The sequence below is a fragment of the Lupinus angustifolius genome, chromosome LG15, assembly GCF_001865875.1.
Source record: "Lupinus angustifolius cultivar Tanjil chromosome LG15, LupAngTanjil_v1.0, whole genome shotgun sequence".
In the NCBI taxonomy this organism is placed as follows: domain Eukaryota; kingdom Viridiplantae; phylum Streptophyta; class Magnoliopsida; order Fabales; family Fabaceae; genus Lupinus; species Lupinus angustifolius.
This window is the reverse complement of record NC_032023.1, coordinates 18,573,463-18,591,141: the sequence shown is the minus strand read 5'-3', so window position 1 is coordinate 18,591,141 and position 17,679 is coordinate 18,573,463. Positions and strand designations below refer to the sequence as shown.

Here is a 17,679-nt window from a genome sequence, read left to right as displayed (position 1 = left end):
TATGTGATCTCATCCATCTTGGATTGAATGTGCCCGTAACTAACATGGATCATCTCTTGTACGGTACTGAAAAAGGATTGGACAAATAACAATAAAAATTATTTAATAATTATAATTTTAAATTATTTTTAATAAAAGTCTTTTAATTTAAATAAAAAATCTATTTATCCTCTGGTTTTAATATTTTATTATTTGACTCTTTGATTAATTCGTTCATGTATTAAATGTTATTATCTTCTGTCCTCATGAATCACAATTACATGAAAAATGGAAGTAATTTTGTCCTATATTTTTATTTTTGTACCACGTATTTTATATTTTATATAAAATGTGTCATAAATTTTAGAGGCAAAAGGTTATAGATTGTAGTGAAAAAATAGGTTGTACAACACAATTAGGGAGCGTCCATAAAATAATTGTAAATTATAAGCTAGTATGGATATGCATGTTTTGAGAATGATACAAATTTATATGTGAAACTCATTCTAAGATGGCATGCGAGTGGGGGACAATGGTAAACAATCAAAAGAAAGTAAAATTCTATTAAAAAATAGAAAGAAGTTAAAAAATGAGTAAAAACTTAATATATTATATGAATTTGAATAATTTCAAATAAATAAAAATGTTATAAAAATTTATGTTATTTTAGATTTTTTTATATTTTAGAAACAAAATATATATTTATATTTTATTTCCCAACTATATTCTTATTTACTATTCCCTTTCCATCTCAAATTTCTTTATTCCCTTTTAATTTTGTTGTTCAAATAGAGTTATATAGTCAAACTATACGAAATTTTTATATTACTTAGTTATTTTTTAAATAGAGCAGATGGACTACATTATAATAGAGTTAATTAGATTTACAGTAAAATATTTCCATTTTGTTTGAGATTCATTTTCCACCATTCAAACATGTATTTTCTTACTCGAAACAATGTAGTGTCTTTTGGGATCAATTTAAATTTATGAAAGTTGGGGATAAAAATGAATGGGAAAAAGAAAGAGAAGTTTATAATTTTATATTAGAACGATATATTTATGTATTGTTATTGTAAAGATTTATATATAATCATAATATTATTTATAGTTTCATTTTTATTACTTTTATGAAAATTTAACAATAATTACATATGAATATTAAATTAAATAATAAAATGATAATATATAAAATTTATATTGTATCTGTACCTACTTAATTTTCTCTTTACATTAACATATCTAACTCATTTAGATTAAAGTTAACCATTTAAGACCAAATTACACGTGGTTAAAGTTTGAATAACTGCCTAGCATGAGTCAGTCCTATTGGAAATGGAAATATGACATATTTAATATGTATATACTCTTAGTCAAATTAAACAAGCATAACATACCCAACACTTATGAGAAATTGATTTAACTATGTAAAATTTCTGTTAGATTCCTAAATATTAAAATATTAAAAGTTGGAATCATGAGAGTTATATTTATTTAGAAGGATAGACACAAATCCTGAAAGGACTAATTTATTATCCAAAAAGATTATAGAATATTATTAGTAATAAATACAAAAAAAAAAAAAATCAACGAGAGATGCTCTTTACTCTTTATCGCAAAAGAACGAGAGCATAAGCATGTTTATCCGTGGAATATTCTTCACAAAAATAACTTGATTTCTGAATATTAGTTTAAAATACAATATTTTCTCACTTATCTCATTATTATATGCAGCAAATCATAAAAATAAGATACCGCAAATCTAAAATGATGCAGATCTACGTATCTTGCGTCTTCTTGTCTTTGTTTAATGGGCATACATTTCTATTAAAAAATACTACGATATAAAAACAGTCAAACTCAACGGGATATTTAGGTAAATTTGATATACATTACATTTTTTATTTTTTATAATAATTATTGGTATTATAAATCTTGAGATTATAATTTATTTATTTTGATATTTTAGTCAAGTATAGAACTGCATTCTTGTAAAATAGAAAGATTAATTTTTACTCTTCAAAAAGTAGTATAAATAAATGGTATATAATACAATAAATACATATAAATTTTTACACTATGTACTACATAAATATTGCGATCAATTAATAAAGAGGATGAGATTATATGCTTATATTATGATTACTTTATTGTTCTTAAAATATTTTTAAATATATATTTTTAATATTTATCATCATGATTTTTAATATTTACCATTATAATCTTTAAGTTATTTGAATTTTATATCAATAAATTAAATTCTCCATCAATCAAAGGAGTGATAAAGTGATGCAATTTATTCCTTCTACGTAGGGATGGCAATGATATTCAGTAGTGATATACACCATACCCAACAGATTTTTAATTTTAATTATATATTTTATAATAATTAATATATAAAAAGAATTAATATTTGAATGATAAAAATTTTATATGATAATTTTTTTATTATAGTCAAGTCACTGAAATTAATAATAAAATAATAATAAAGTATATGATATATAATATTAAAATAATAATAATAAAATATAATCAATATATATAAAATTTTAATTAAAAATTAATTCATAAATATAGAAGTACTCACATAAAAAGTTATTCTCAACTATAAGTTATTATTGTAAGTATTTTTACAGATACTATAGGTCGTACATTTTTACCATCCCTAAGTATAAGGATTAATAGTGTTATAAGCTTTATATTTCCCCCTTATGTGGCCTATCACTCCCAACCAATGTTATAAAAACATGTCTGTGTCTGTCAGTTCAACCAGTAAATTAATGAATCAGTCTCAATACTAGTAAGATACAATAATTATACAGGTCATGCAATCATATCAGTCAAAATTGACTAAAATCGGTCATCTATGAAGCACGGATACTGATACGTGTGTCGGATACGATACGTATCCGATACGTCGACACACATTTTTTCCAAAATACAGGATACGATACGTTTAGGGATACGCGTATAAAATAATAAAAACACATAAAATATGATAAAATTATAAGTGTAAATCAAAATATCCAAAGTAAGGATACGATACGTTCAGAGATACGCGTATAAAATAATAAAAACACATAAAATATGATAAAATTATAAGTGTAAATCAAAATATCCAAAGTAAAAAATATAATGGAAATTTAAAATCGTTGCCCTCCATAACAAATCTATCTTATACTATTTTAATGAAAATGAATCTATCCTAAAATCATTACCCTCCATAACAAATCTATCTTATACTATTTTAATGAAAATGAATCTATCTTATCCTATTTTATTGGAAACGAATCTATCTTATCATGTTTTATTGGAAAAGAATATATCTTATCATGTTTTATTGGAAATGAATCTATATATCCTATACTTTACTGAAAACGAATCCATATATCCTATATTTTATTGAAAACGAATCGGATACGTGTCTTAATATTTATTTATTTTATTTTATTTTTTTAATTTTTTGATACTCTATGAATACGTATCATTCGCGAATCCGAACGTATCCGTGTCGGACACCGACACATGAGGGTGTTTGACGAATCCGTGCTTCATAGCCGGTCATACCTACCGGTTTTTAATTGAACCCTACCAATCATATTGGCCGGTTTTTATTTCAAATTAATTTTTAATTAAAATAAAAAAATATATTGATTTTTCAACATTAATGTTAATAAATTATATATATATATATATATATATATATCTAATTTCACTTGTAAGCGATTTAATTAGTGAACCACTAATTGAACTATTATACTATTATATCAATATCCTAACGAGTTTGATGACCGATACGGTATTAATAACACTGCTCCCAACCATATAATAAGGGCGAGGCAAATTAGGATTCTAACAAATTGATTAAAATAATTTTTTAACGTACATTAAAAACTGTATTAAGAAATTGGAGAAATATAAAGTAAAAAATATGGGTAATATGTGAATGTATATTTAAAAAAATTAAAATATAATATTATATTATATATCACATGATAACTTAACAGTTGTTATTTCAGCTAGAAAGATATATAGTAGTCGTACACAGTTTGAAACTTACGTTAACAATTGTAAACAATATATTTATTCTTATTTGAGACTTACACATTATTTTATAATTTATTATAATTCTTATAAAATAAGAATAATATCTAATTTTTGTCACAATGACAAACATAATTTTTATTCTTATTTGGGTCCCACATCATCTACATTTTTCTTACAAAATCTACGTATCCTCTTTTTCCTTAATTAAAAACTTGTTCTTATTTAATAAAAAAAATAAAAAAATAAAAATGATACAATAAAAAACAAAATAAAAATATTTACATTTTAATAACAAAAAGTTTTCCATGGAAAGTGATATAGTAGTAGTACGTGGCCATCCTAGTCGATATAAATGGCCCTGTCATCTAAATTTTGTATTTTTCATTGGGGTACCGTAGATGATAACTTGAAAGGAAAAAGAAAAGAAAAAACGTTGATTGAATTATAGTAAGACACCTAAGTTATTGAATAATATATTAAAATAAAATCCCATTGGCCATTGTTTAAGTCTTGAAGAAAGCTTAAAAAAACAAATACTAAAAGGAGTCACTATATTTTAAAGAGAAGATTCTAACGTTGTTAAGCTCCTGGTGAAGGAGTGCGGCCAATATTTATATGCTTATACTCAATTGGATAAGTATTCCTCTTAGATTGCTATATTATTATATAATAGGATCATTATTCGATATATTTTGTGTTGTTGAATATTATTATATTATATTGTGTCTGCATCAAATGTGGTATTAATTATAATGCGCCTATTGAAAAACATGGGACGTAGACAACTGTCGGAAGATTTTTATGCAAGTGGCAGCACTCAATGACATATTGAAAAAAAAAATGGAAAATTATGTCAGTAACATATATCTTCAATATTCATTTTATTTACTAAGTTAAGTTCATAAAGAACTCAATAAATTACACGAGCCTAGTATTTATTGAGTGAGGATATGGATATGGACTTCTCTCATTATTATATTTAAGGATAGGTTAAAATCCTTTTTAGTATTGGATAGTCAAATATTTGAATGTAAAGTCCAAATTAGTCTAATAATTTAAAACAAACTTTATTTAAAATAACTTAAAATTTAGACCGTTACATTTTTTTAATGTCACATGTGACCATATCCTTCAATATTAAACCCTCCAATATTACATATTTAATAGAGAAGAATGTATTATTAATATTCAATATATTATACACCATATCACAAACTATAATATGCATATAATAGAAGCAAAAACTATCCGACAGAGATATGGAAAGATTTGTTTAGCCAAATTGATATACGAAGGCATCTTTCAAAACGTGCAGAACATTGTTGAAAAATATGGCAGTAGGGCATATTGGTTGAATGGAATATACCCATTGGGTTAAGTAATCGATCTCTCTTTTATTTATAAATACAATGATTTTGCTTCTTGTCGTTTCTTTTGGATTTTTTGGTACATTGGAATATAAGAAACAAAACTAAGGATACAAATTGAGATCAAGAAACAATAAAGGTTGACAATCAGCTGGGGGAGTCCCAGAACTTAACTCAGCCAATGAGTGAGAGTCTTGCCTCGCCATAAAGTCAGCCACCATATTAGTCTCTCTACACACAAAAGATATTGTGATGACCCAAGGATGAGCTAACCAGGATCTAACACTGTTAACCACAACTAAAATGTGAGCAATCCCCTAATCTGAGTTTGCTCAGAAATAATTTGAACAGCTTCGAGGCAGTCACTCTCTAGAGTCACACTCCTGAAACCAAGGCTCTAAGCCAAAGACAACTCCTGCTCCATGGCCAAAAGCTCCACTAAAATAGGTGACCCAACATCAAAGTTTGCAGAAAAACCAGACGACCAATTTCTTAAATTGTCACAAAGGACACCACCTCCTCCCATAATACATGAGTTTCTGATGCAACTACTATTAATATTCAGCTTGACCTACCCCAAACCGGGTGACTCCAACGGGTCAACGGGAGAGTCCCCTCGAATGACAGGGAACACCCATAGTTATGCCACTCCCACAGATCCTGGTGCATAAAGCGAGCCACAAAATTTACAGTCCAAGAGGAATCGCCTAGAATGAAATTATTTCTCCACCTCCATACCTACCAGATACCAACCAAAGATAGAAGGTCATGCCTTGCATTATAGTTTTTCATGAGCCAATCACTAAAGATTTGAGATACCCAAAAGTTAAGAGACATGAATCCAAGATGAGTCGACAATGAAAAGGAGTCCTAGCAATCTCTAAAGAGATCCATTAGATCCTCATCACCAACATTACACTTGACACAAAATAGATATCCAAATTGAGAAATAGAACATTTATATAATCTATATGTACCTAGCGATTAAAATAGATATCTAATATATGTTATGTACGTGGAAAGATAAGGATAAACACGTTTTTCATAAATAATTACTCATCGAATGAAATGTTGCGAAAGTGGAAAAGTGATCTAGATGCATCAAAATTCAAAAGCTAGGCACCATGAGCTGTTCATGTGAGTAAAGCTTAGGACAGAGTTAGTTCCAAATCAACTTAAACAAATGATAAAACAAGTTTGTCGTTCTTTATATACGGAAACGTAACATTTATTAAAGAAAACAAAATTTGTCGCTGCAATTCATTAAAGAGTGCATGAAAATAAAAAAGGATAAAAATTTATAATAGTTAATTAGTGAGGTGACCATGAGTGCATTAAAGGCGCTGACTAATACTGATTTGAGCAGAACATGACTATTTTCCTACAGTGTAGTTAAATGACTTTAGAGAAAGTTGTATTATGTTACCAAAAACAGATAAATAAGGATATCTAAAAAAAAAATAATTTCTTTCGATATGTAACTGTCCAGCCCAATAAGTATTATTTTTGAGATTTTATAATATGTTTGAAGGGTCATACTCCTCTCCATTAATAGAGAAGGAATTGTAGTTTTTTCCTCTAGTTTTAAGGGTAAAATTGTTTTATCATAATAAACATAAAGATATAAATGTAATAGTATATCATATTTTCTATGTTTTTAGGTATCATTTGCCTCTTGAGTAGTATAGGAGAGGAGTCTCATTCATGTTTGAATAACAAAATGATGAACTAACATCTAAAAGAAAAAAGATACACGAAGTTGAATGGAGGCCCAATGCTTTTGGGCTGCAGAAGTTAGAATTGGCCCACTCTTAAGAACACTTAGGTAGGTTGCTGCAAATTCTAAAATTCTCTACCTTCCTTCTCTGCTCCCTCAATCCTCCACTCCCGTGATTCACTCGGTTCATTTAAGCTTTGTTTGAGAATAAGGTTTTAGAAGGGAAGAAAAGGAAGAAATGATTTTGAAATTTCCCCCCCCTTATTTGGGAGTTGGATAAAGAAGATAGGAAGGTTTTTGATAGTTTCTCAAATCCTTTAAAACACCTTCGTATGTCTATTTTTGAAGTCCCCAAATTTGAGGTTTTTGAGATAAAATATAAAGTAACTAAATATTTGTTGTAATATTATATAATTTATACATTATTATGCATTTCTTATTATTAATTACATTTTTAAAGGAAAAATAAAATAAAAAAATTAATTATTATTAGTTTACTGTTCTCCTCTAAATTTTAAACTCACAAAAGAGAGTTTTCTTCCTTTTTCATCCTCTTCCTTTCTAACTCTTAGATCTTTTTTCTTCTTTTTTCCTCATAACTCCCAAACAAAACCTTACGATATCATATGAATATTGTTCCTCGCACTTTACCATTTCAACTTTTACATTTTTTAGTTGTGGCATTATTTCATGTTAGTATAAACCTAGACATTTGTGACTAACACATTTGAGGTGTTACATTTTAACTAAACTTGTATGCATAAATCACTAAACATAGAGGCAAGATTTTGCAAGTCATTTTTCTTATTCTTATGTATCAAAGTTCCTAGACATAGGGCTTTCTTGCATACGTGACTAACTGATTAAGAAATTAGCAGCTAATCATGTCGAGGTGTTTATATGGATTAATCGTTCTAATGGTATGAAACAAAGAATCAAGTATAAACTGAGAATGAGTGTGGAGTTCAACCCCGATTGCCTTTATCAATTATAAATCACATTTGAAGTGTTTGTTTTAAAGAAACAAACAACCCAAATCATATTTGAGATTAAAATGGAAAACACAAATTGAAAGATTATAATTTGTAAATTCGTTCTCGAGACGATGAAACTTATTTTTTATACTTATTTGGGACACCGATGCAATAACTTTTACTTCTTTTGCCGGTTAGCATTGGTGGGGTTGGGTCATGCTCACTTGTAGGCAGAGTAGTGTCTTTGATGTTTTAGACATGTGTAGGAGTCTTTTAGAAGCTTGTGTAAGGAGAGTAGAACAAATAAAGATTAGTCCAATTTCTAGAGACAAATCAATAAAAGAACTATAGGCAAAACAATTAATAAATGTTTAGAGATCAATGATTTGTTAACGAAAATAATTTATTATAGTATTATGACGTCATTCAATCCATGAAGCAACCATGTTTAGTGAGACTAAGTCCTGGTTGTCATATATGGTATCTGGTATCCATGTCGTACCAGAACCATTCCCATATGTAGTTACTTATGAATCACAAATAGAGATGTTGATTCAGTTTCTGCCACCTCATGACTATTCATGAGGAAACTCAAGAAATAGTTTATTTCTATTTGGTGGTCTTGGTATCACCAGTGTCAGTAAGTGAACTTGGTTCTTGACCCTGTCCATAATTTTCATTGTGCTATTGAAATATGTTGAATGCAGATATGGTACTGTGCCGGTACCATAGGTGACAAATATTGAATAGTGCTGGCTTTCAAACTATTTTGGGACTATTATTCAGAGCATATATACACTGCAATTGGGTATTACATTCTTTGTTTTTCATTAGAACCTGATAACATTACATTATCCATGGACATGCTGGTTACTTATTAAAACAAAGATGAAAGTTGACTCAGAAAAGAGAACATTTTAGCACTTCATAACTAAGAATTATTGTGTAGCTTTGAAGGGCTGGTATTTCTTGAGATCATGAGCAAGGCCTTGGATGGATCCAGCAGCGGAGATAATAGAAACAATCAAGCAGACCCAGCTTAATATCTTGAGCCATGTCCAAGTGAAAGAGAATTTCTGCATCTTGGATTGCTTAATATACATCTCTATGGGGAAGTAAACGGTTAATGGCCAGAATGATAGTGAACCAATCAGGCCAAGGAAGTCATTGAAGAATGGAAACAACATAGCTATTACTGCAGTGATGATAACATATATGGTTCTCCACACCATCCTGAACAAGTTCACGCTGAAAGTTCCGCATAGTGGAAGCTTCACCGCGTGGTCTACGTTTACAAATTTGCTCTCAGGCCATTTTTCTTTGCTCCAGCTCTCTACAAACCCAAATATGGGTTGGCAGAAGACCTATAAAACCCAATGTAAGGGTAAATACAATACACCAAATGACAAAGAATGAAGAGGAGGAAAATGGGTTTAAATTCAAGTTGTTTATTTACCTGATATGCCCCAACTAAGTGCACTGCTATGCAGACATTGGCAAAGTCTATTAACCAAAAGGGCTCATAGAAGCCAAATCCTGTGAGGAAATTTCCAGGTGCATCATTTCCAAATGCTGCATAGCCTAGGGTCCCACATAGCACATAAAATAGTGTTGTGGTTAAGATACCAATCAAACTTGCTCTCTTCATGACTTTGTTCTCTGCAGGGCTTGATTTCAGTGTATCCTGCAATTATAAGGTTGAAGTTCTCCATTATGGTGGGATGTAATATTATTATCCTTACATGCCATTGATAATATGAATCTTTACATTCCAATGGAAGTGGGTCACTTTAGATTGTTGACAAATATATCAAATATTCTTTTAAAGATACAAGATATTATGTACTCTTAAAGTATAGGACTTATCTTAGGTATAAGACTAATTTTTGTGTTAACTTAATTTCGAGTTTTGACAACAAGGTATTCTTAGTAAAACCTACTTAGATTATATTAGTCAAAGTTCTTTCTTAAACAAGATATATTTCAAGACTAATATCTTCCATGTTAAGAAACTCAATTATCTACTAATTGTGTTATGCTGGGTTTGGGACTAATGTTTTAAGTTAGTCACACCTATGGATGGCACACATCCTACTACTTTGTTCCTTATTATAAGTCATTTTAATAAGATACACAAAGATTAGGGAAATAAGTGAAATTTATTACTATCAAATTTATCAAAAATCATGTAATATTCTAAAATTACTTATCCATTCATTTATGAGAAAATGAATGGTTAATTGAAATATGAAGGAGATAATAAATATAGAGTCTAATTAGTAGAGACTAATACTTAACATTATCAATATTATAAAGCAATAGGAAAAAATATATTCTAAAATAGTTGGTGGAACCACTATTCTGCTAAATGCATATATAGATTGTTGAGTCTGACGTAGCTAAACTACATATGACTAGTTTGGAAATTGAGAGTTGAAATATTATAAGATCCTATCAGACCAAAAGTATGAAAAAAGAAAAAGGAAGACATGACAGGACAGTACTGTTCTAATAACTTCTAAGTCAATATATTAGGAGCATTTTTCTGTGCCATATAGCGGTCCATTGATTTAATGGTTAATATTGTAAGTAGGGAATCTTGATGATACCCTAGCTATATAGATAGGTAATAAAAAAACTAATACACACTCTGACGGAAATATAGTTTGCTTTAGCATATTTTGAAAGCTAAATTAATGACTTTTTCATAAATAAAAAAGTATCATTTATCTTTTTTGCTTTCACTAGAAAGTAGATAAATACTATTAGAATATTTAGTTTGGCTAAAGAATAGATTCTGCAACTTTAAGGAGTCTCACTCATTGAAAATCAACAGAAGAGACACGATATATGAATCCCAGTATGCTACTTGGTCCACACACGAGGTTGCATGGCAATTCTGCCACGGCACTCACTACGTAATAGTACATGCAATCATGTTACTTAAGAAGTACGAGAATATAGCTATACCAATATTGAAAGTGATTCATTCAATGTTATCTAAACACTCAGGTTTGGGAATATAAAGAGTGAAATAAAGGTTTGCTTCTCCTCATACCGACATATCCCATTAAATGAAAGTTTCTATACTTATAGGATAAAACTGTGTATATATACGTTTCTTATATCTCATTAAGTAGGAGTCTCGTGCACTGAACCTGTTTTTTTTTATAATACTAATAACAGTAAATAGCATAATATGAGGGCATGCCTGTATCTCGATGAGCACATTAGAATAAGCATAAGCGAAAGCTATGTCACCAATAGCTTGAAATGTCCTCCAAACCTTCTCTGATCCTGTAACATCCACTCCAACTTGAACCCCCGTTAATGATGTCCGTACATGTTCCCCACCTTCAACATAAACCAATTATTATCAATGTTAATCTAACAGTTGAAATCATATGGGAAAATATATATTTTAAGATCCTAGCTAGTGTGAAGTTTATTTAGTTATTATATTACTAAATTAAATACCTGATGCAACTTTAGCTATGGAGAGGCCAAGGCCAATGGAAGAATAAGCAAAAGACATAACAGCTGCAACAATGGAGAGCCATGAAAGCTTATGAAAATTTGGTATCTGGCTAAGTACAATTTGGATGCAGGCAAAGAGGATCATGAAAGGGTTGTTTGATGTATAGCACTTGTCTTCATGGCCATGTTTGTGAAAACAATTTGACCTTTTCACCGCCCTGATTTTTTATCACCATAAGAAAATCGGAAAAAAGATAAATAATTTGTTATCATATGTATGTAACATGGTTAATGCCATGAGTTTATATACTGTGTAAAGACTAAAGAGTATCCTAAGCATATTGTAATTTGTAAGTAGGTTATTTAAGACTATGAAAAATATAATCATTATATTTTACATGCACATTTTTTTATGTTTAGATTCCTTAAGAATTGTCCTTATGACATTCTTTAGCATCAACTTTTAATCAAAGGTTTATAAAAAAAGAGAAGATATTAAGTAAAAAGTAAATGTAGAAAGAAGGGTTGAAGCTTACACCATACTAATTGAAGCTGTGATGGTGTAGCCGATGGTTACACCGACAAGATTTATATACTGAGCCAACCCACAAAGCTGAAATTTCCTCCCTCCTGTGGAAATTGGAAACAAAAATTAAAGGTAGATTTACTTTCATTTGAATTTTTATCTTCAAAGATTTTTTTTGAGGAAATAGGTTATTCTCTTCATAAAAAAGTATTGATACTTGAGATTCTTTTTTCCTTGATGGGTAAGTTACTTAGTTAAAAGGTATCAGTCTTCTCAAAAAATAATCATTTCTTAACAAATGTTAATATGTACTCTCTCTATCACAATATTTTGATAAAAGAAAAGCATAAAAAAGATTGGACATAAATGCTATCTAGTTAACAACATATTTTAATCATGAAACCCGATTCAATCATCAAAATCGGAAAAAATCTTGTATTAAGTTTACCTGGTTTAAACGCTTAAATTGTTTGATCAGATTGGATGACTTCATATATAATTTATCATTTTTATTTATAAATATATAGTTATATTTAAATACAAAATTTTATATAATTAAAAATTATATCGAAATAACACATTTCTATCTTTTTTTTGGATCGGAGTTAAACAAAACATTAGAGTAGTGTTCTATTTTTTTAAATTTATGTGAACGGCCTAGTTCACTTCCTGGGTTATTGCGGTTCAACCAGGTTTAACATGGTTGGACTGAAATTTCTCCGGTTCAAAGCGGTCCAATCCCTCACTCAGTTAAGACTATAAACTAGAGTCGTTTTCCGATCCGGTTATCTTTTGATAACTAGTTAACTACTAGCAAAAAGATAACCAAAGTCATAAATGAGAAGCAAAAGTAAGTATGAAGTAGTTTAAATGACGAGATCCTGAAAACACATTAATAGTTTAATTCTAATTAAATTTAATCTTAAATAATAGCATCAAAAACCAAACCATGTATCCATTATGAGATGTATGATGTAAGTGAAGTTGTTTGCATACCTAGGATAGACCTTACAACCTGAGAATATGTATAGTTTCTCTTGCCAGTAACAGGGTCAGGTGACCTATAACAGTCAGCTAGAAGAGTAGATGTGAAATATGTTATAAATGAGAATGCAAATAGAACAGCAGGACCAGCCACCCAACCCATTTGTGCTATTGCCCATGCAAGAGATAGCACTCCAGACCCTATCACTGCCGTTATTATATGAGCACTCGCTGTCACCCATGTCCCTTCAAATTAATATTACAAAAACCATAAGTTAACATAATCATACATTATATATTGGATAACAGCAATGGTATATTATTTCTTCTATTTAGTAAAGAAAATGCAAAGTGTGATAATGAGTTCACGTTTTTTTTACTAATCATAAAGAGTGATACATTAAATGATATACTATTGTTAGACAGTAAATTATGTTGTGTATCAGGATGGAAAATGCTTGGAAAATGCTTGATACATTATATGATGTAATGATGTGTATATGTTAGGATTTAAGCTCGTGAGGAGAGCTTAACCCAAAAGATTAGTCTATTAGATGGGAGAGTCTCATGACTTAAAGTACCATATTAAGTTTACTATTCTACTCAAAATAAGACTTATAACAGTATATTAGAACCAAAGCTTGTCGAATATCTATGACATACCTGTTCTTTTCTCTCGTCCATCATCATCGAAGTTTTTGCCACCATCACCATAACCTTCAGGGGTTTCTATGTACATGCTATTCCTCTGAAACCGGTCAGTGTTCATCTCTCTTTAGTTTTTTTTGTGTGTTTTGGGGTGTGCGAGTACCCTTTTAACTAAAAGAAAAGGAAAAGCAAAAAGAGAAAGAAAGGTGTGTTTTGTGTTTCTTTGATTTGTGTACTTCGGTTTGGTTTGCTAGCTTTTCTAATTATAAGGGAAGGGGTTATGCCAACAAAGATATTCAATATGGAAAAATGCAAGAACGCAAGATAGTGTGAGAAAAAACAAGAGTGTATTAAATAGAGAGGAGGGAAAGAGAGGTCAATGTTGAGTGACAGTATGGCACAATGTCACAGAAAAGTAGCTCAACCTTTATTTTATTTTTGTGTGGACAGCATATATCTTCTATAAAAGATAATTCCATTAGAAAAAGTAGATTTATTTTTCTTATAACCAAATATATTAATCCTTTTGAGATGTATATGTATGGTTAACTTTCTAATAAGTGTTATTTCAAGTAATCGAATCTTTGAACTTTTGGTATATGTGGGTCAATAAAATTTTACACTATTAGACTAATGTTTTGATGGATTAGTAGATGTATTTAGCTCTAACTTTATGAAAAAGGTAATGGAAGAAGAGAAATGGAATATAAAATAGAAAAGCTTGAGTTAATGGGTGAGTTAGGACCTTAAGATGATAGGTGCGTGGAGTAAAGGGTGGAAGTTGGGACAAGGCTCTGAACCATTGAAGGTGGCATAATTTGATCTGGCATAGGAACGAGAGTGTCCCCACACTATGCAAATTTTGGTTTTCGTCCATCCATTTGGAGAATTTTGTTTTATGGTAACCACTGGTAATGGTTTCTTTGAAAGTGACACAAATCCCTCTGACTAATGCACCATGCATGGCCTCTCTCTCACCCTTAGATTCCCTGGTTTTGCTTTTTTATTATTTTATCCTTACATAATATAATTCACAAAGAAAGTTAATTTGGTGCAATATTAAGGTTGTTGATGCTTAATAATCATGAGTTTACGGATTAAGAACAATTTTTCTATTTTTATGAGTAAGACTGTATATATCTATCATCTCCAAACCTCATTTAATGAAGTTATCTATATTGTGCGGCTCTTTATAGAGTCTAGTTGAGCTGCACAATTTGGGGTGTGTATTTCAAAATGTGAACTTTGGCCTAACTTCTCAACTTTTCTTTATATAATTTATGGCTATATGATGAAGATCATATCAGATACACCGCTGCTATGAAATCATGCTAAGTTGACTTAGCATCCCAACATCTGCTGCATTTCATTGGTTCCAATATCAGAGGCAACAAATCAGTATTAAACAAACACAAAATATTTTGGTTAAATTAAAGTTGTCCTACTTGTAGTGTTTATTCATTTTCAATTTAGTCTCTCCATAATTAATTTCTCTCAAATTAATCTTTATGTTTACAATTATTTACACAGAACATATAGTTGAGGTCTATATATACTCCATATATTAAACTAAGGGTGGCATCCTTTAGTTACTTAATTTAGATATAAATTCACTTTATACAAATAATTTCCATAATAAATTACCGGTATATATATATAGAATCCAGATCTTCTTCACTATTAGAGAGTTTAATATTATAACCTCACAATTTAGTATCGAACTCTTCATTATTTGAGAAGATCCATTATCTGAGTACTTCAATAGAGGACTTACCCTGAAATGCATGGGGATCCTCTTCAATGGAAAGTCCAATACTAAATGAGATTAAGACGTGTGGTAAAAAAATTATTTAAACGGTTATGATTACATGTTATTTTCTAATAAAAAATAAATAAGAAATCTTTAAAAAAAGTTGATCCTTATATTCTAGTACTGGTATCTCCATTACTGGAAATGAGTTGATCCAATATGAAACTCACTCTATTTTCCCCCGCCCCATATATAAATCCAATAGGTCCTTGCTTCTTCCTCAGTTGTCCTCACACCCTGTAGGGCAACCATTTAATTACCATAGACAAAAGCTCCAAGTACTAGTATCTGCTGTTGGAAATAAGTTGTAAACCAAGTTATGATTGAGTAGTTAATAGATTGAGTTGTATTGGTTAAGAGTTAGTTTGTGTTTAACTAACACTTTCCAGTTTTGGTATGTTTTTGAAGTTCTGTTTTGTTAGTTGGTTTGATTGCCTACTATAAATGGCATGCACTCTTCTTTATGAGTAATAAGATGTATATTCATTGATATCATTTCTCTCTTACTCTCTTCTCTTCACAACCTTGTATTCTTTCTCAAATCTAACATTTGGTATCAAGAGCACGTAACTAGCCTGTAAATCTTCTATCTTCATTGAAACAATCTCATTCTACTTTGCAACCTGAAGAATTCACTGCGGGTGAATCAATTCTGAAGAAATCAAGGTTGCTGATCTTGGTGTGAAAAGGGTGCAGAAAAGGAAAGAAGCTTGATCTGCAGCAAAGAAAATGGTTGGGAATAACAACAATCTTCCATCAATGAGCCTACATGTTCTTACAGACAAGAACTAGGATCGTTGGAACACACAAATGAAAGTGTTGTTCAACTTTCAAGAAGTGAATGAAGCTGTTGAGAATGGACTTGCTGTACCAGGCCCTGAAGCTACAAAGATTCAAAGAACTATGTTCAAAGAAGCAAAGAAGAAGGATACCAAGGCATTGTTTCTATTGCATCAATGTGTTGATGACACACATTTTGAGAAGATTCAGAATGCCATAACAGCCAAAGATGCTTGGGATATCTTGACTCGAAGCCACTCTGGTGGAGACAAGATAAAGAAGGTGAAACTACAAACACTAAGAAGGCAATATGAGCTGCTACAAATGGAGGAGAGTGACAAGGTTGGAGACTACTTCACAAAAGTGATTACAATCACTAATCAGATGAAAGGATGTGGAGAAACAGTCACAGATCTCATGATCATAGAGAAAATCATGAGATCATTGCCTCAAAAATTTGACTACATTGTAGTAGCAATAGAGGAATCAAAAGATGTTTCAATGATGAGGATTGAGGAGCTTCAAAGCTCACTAGAAGCACATGAAATGAGGCTCATGGACAGAAATCCAATAAAAAACAGTGAACAAGCTTTGAAGGCAATTCACTACAAGGAGAAAAACAAGAAATGGAAGGGAAAGAAGAGCAGACCAGAGAATGATTGGCCAGATACTTCAGAAAGGAAGGTGGGACAAAGAAAATTCAACAAACAAAAGAAGTTTGATAAGAGGAATGTAGAGTGCTACAATTGCCACAACACAGGACACTACTCCTATGAGTGCACTGCTGAAAAAGGCAAACAGAGGAACTTTGTTGACAAAGAGGCATTCACAACTCATGAAGATCATGAAGTAGAACCATTGACCCTAATGGTTACAGATCCAGCAGAAGATACTCACCTTGAGTCATGGTATCTTGACTCAGGGTGTTCTAACCACATGACAAGTCATAAAGAATGGCTCACAAACTTTGACTCAAGCAGAGAGAGTAAAGTTAAATTTGCAGATGATAACACCTTGAAAGTAGAAGGAGCAGGTGATGTAGTTATCATAAGGAACAATGGATCAAAAGCCCTTATCTCTGATGTGCTATTTGTCCCTGGAATGAAGTACAATTTACTCAGCATTGGACAACTAGTACAAAAGGGATTTACAGCAATAATGGGCAATGGTCAAGTAGAGGTGTTGGATACCAAGAAGAGAATCATTCTGAGGAGCAAGCTAACCAAAAACAGAACCTTCCAAGTAAACATCAAAGCTGCAAATTCTCAATGCCTTACTGCAATTAAGACCAATGAAGAAAGTTGGATATGGCACTTAAGGTATGGTCATCTGAATTTTAAAAGTTTACACAAGCTTGGCTCCACTAATAT

General features: G+C 30.7%; 2 protein-coding genes across 2 annotated transcripts in view; one reads left to right on the top strand and one right to left on the bottom strand.

Annotated features, from left to right (window-relative positions):
• On the bottom strand, window positions 8,841-14,093 carry LOC109328630 (amino acid permease 6-like). The gene is made up of 7 exons (XM_019562185.1): window positions 13,735-14,093; window positions 13,084-13,317; window positions 12,098-12,191; window positions 11,562-11,779; window positions 11,296-11,438; window positions 9,541-9,768; window positions 8,841-9,448 (listed from the first exon to the last, which is right to left on the bottom strand). Exons 1-7 carry the CDS (start codon window positions 13,838-13,840, stop codon window positions 9,023-9,025), a joined length of 1,449 nt encoding a protein of 482 aa, XP_019417730.1. The 5' UTR covers window positions 13,841-14,093; the 3' UTR covers window positions 8,841-9,022.
• LOC109327756 overlaps window positions 16,340-17,679 on the top strand; it is a 2,160-nt gene continuing 820 nt past the window's right edge. The window contains exon 1 of the mRNA XM_019560908.1: window positions 16,340-17,628. Coding sequence (XP_019416453.1) covers window positions 16,340-17,628 — 1,289 coding nt within the window. The remainder of the gene's footprint in view (window positions 17,629-17,679) is intronic.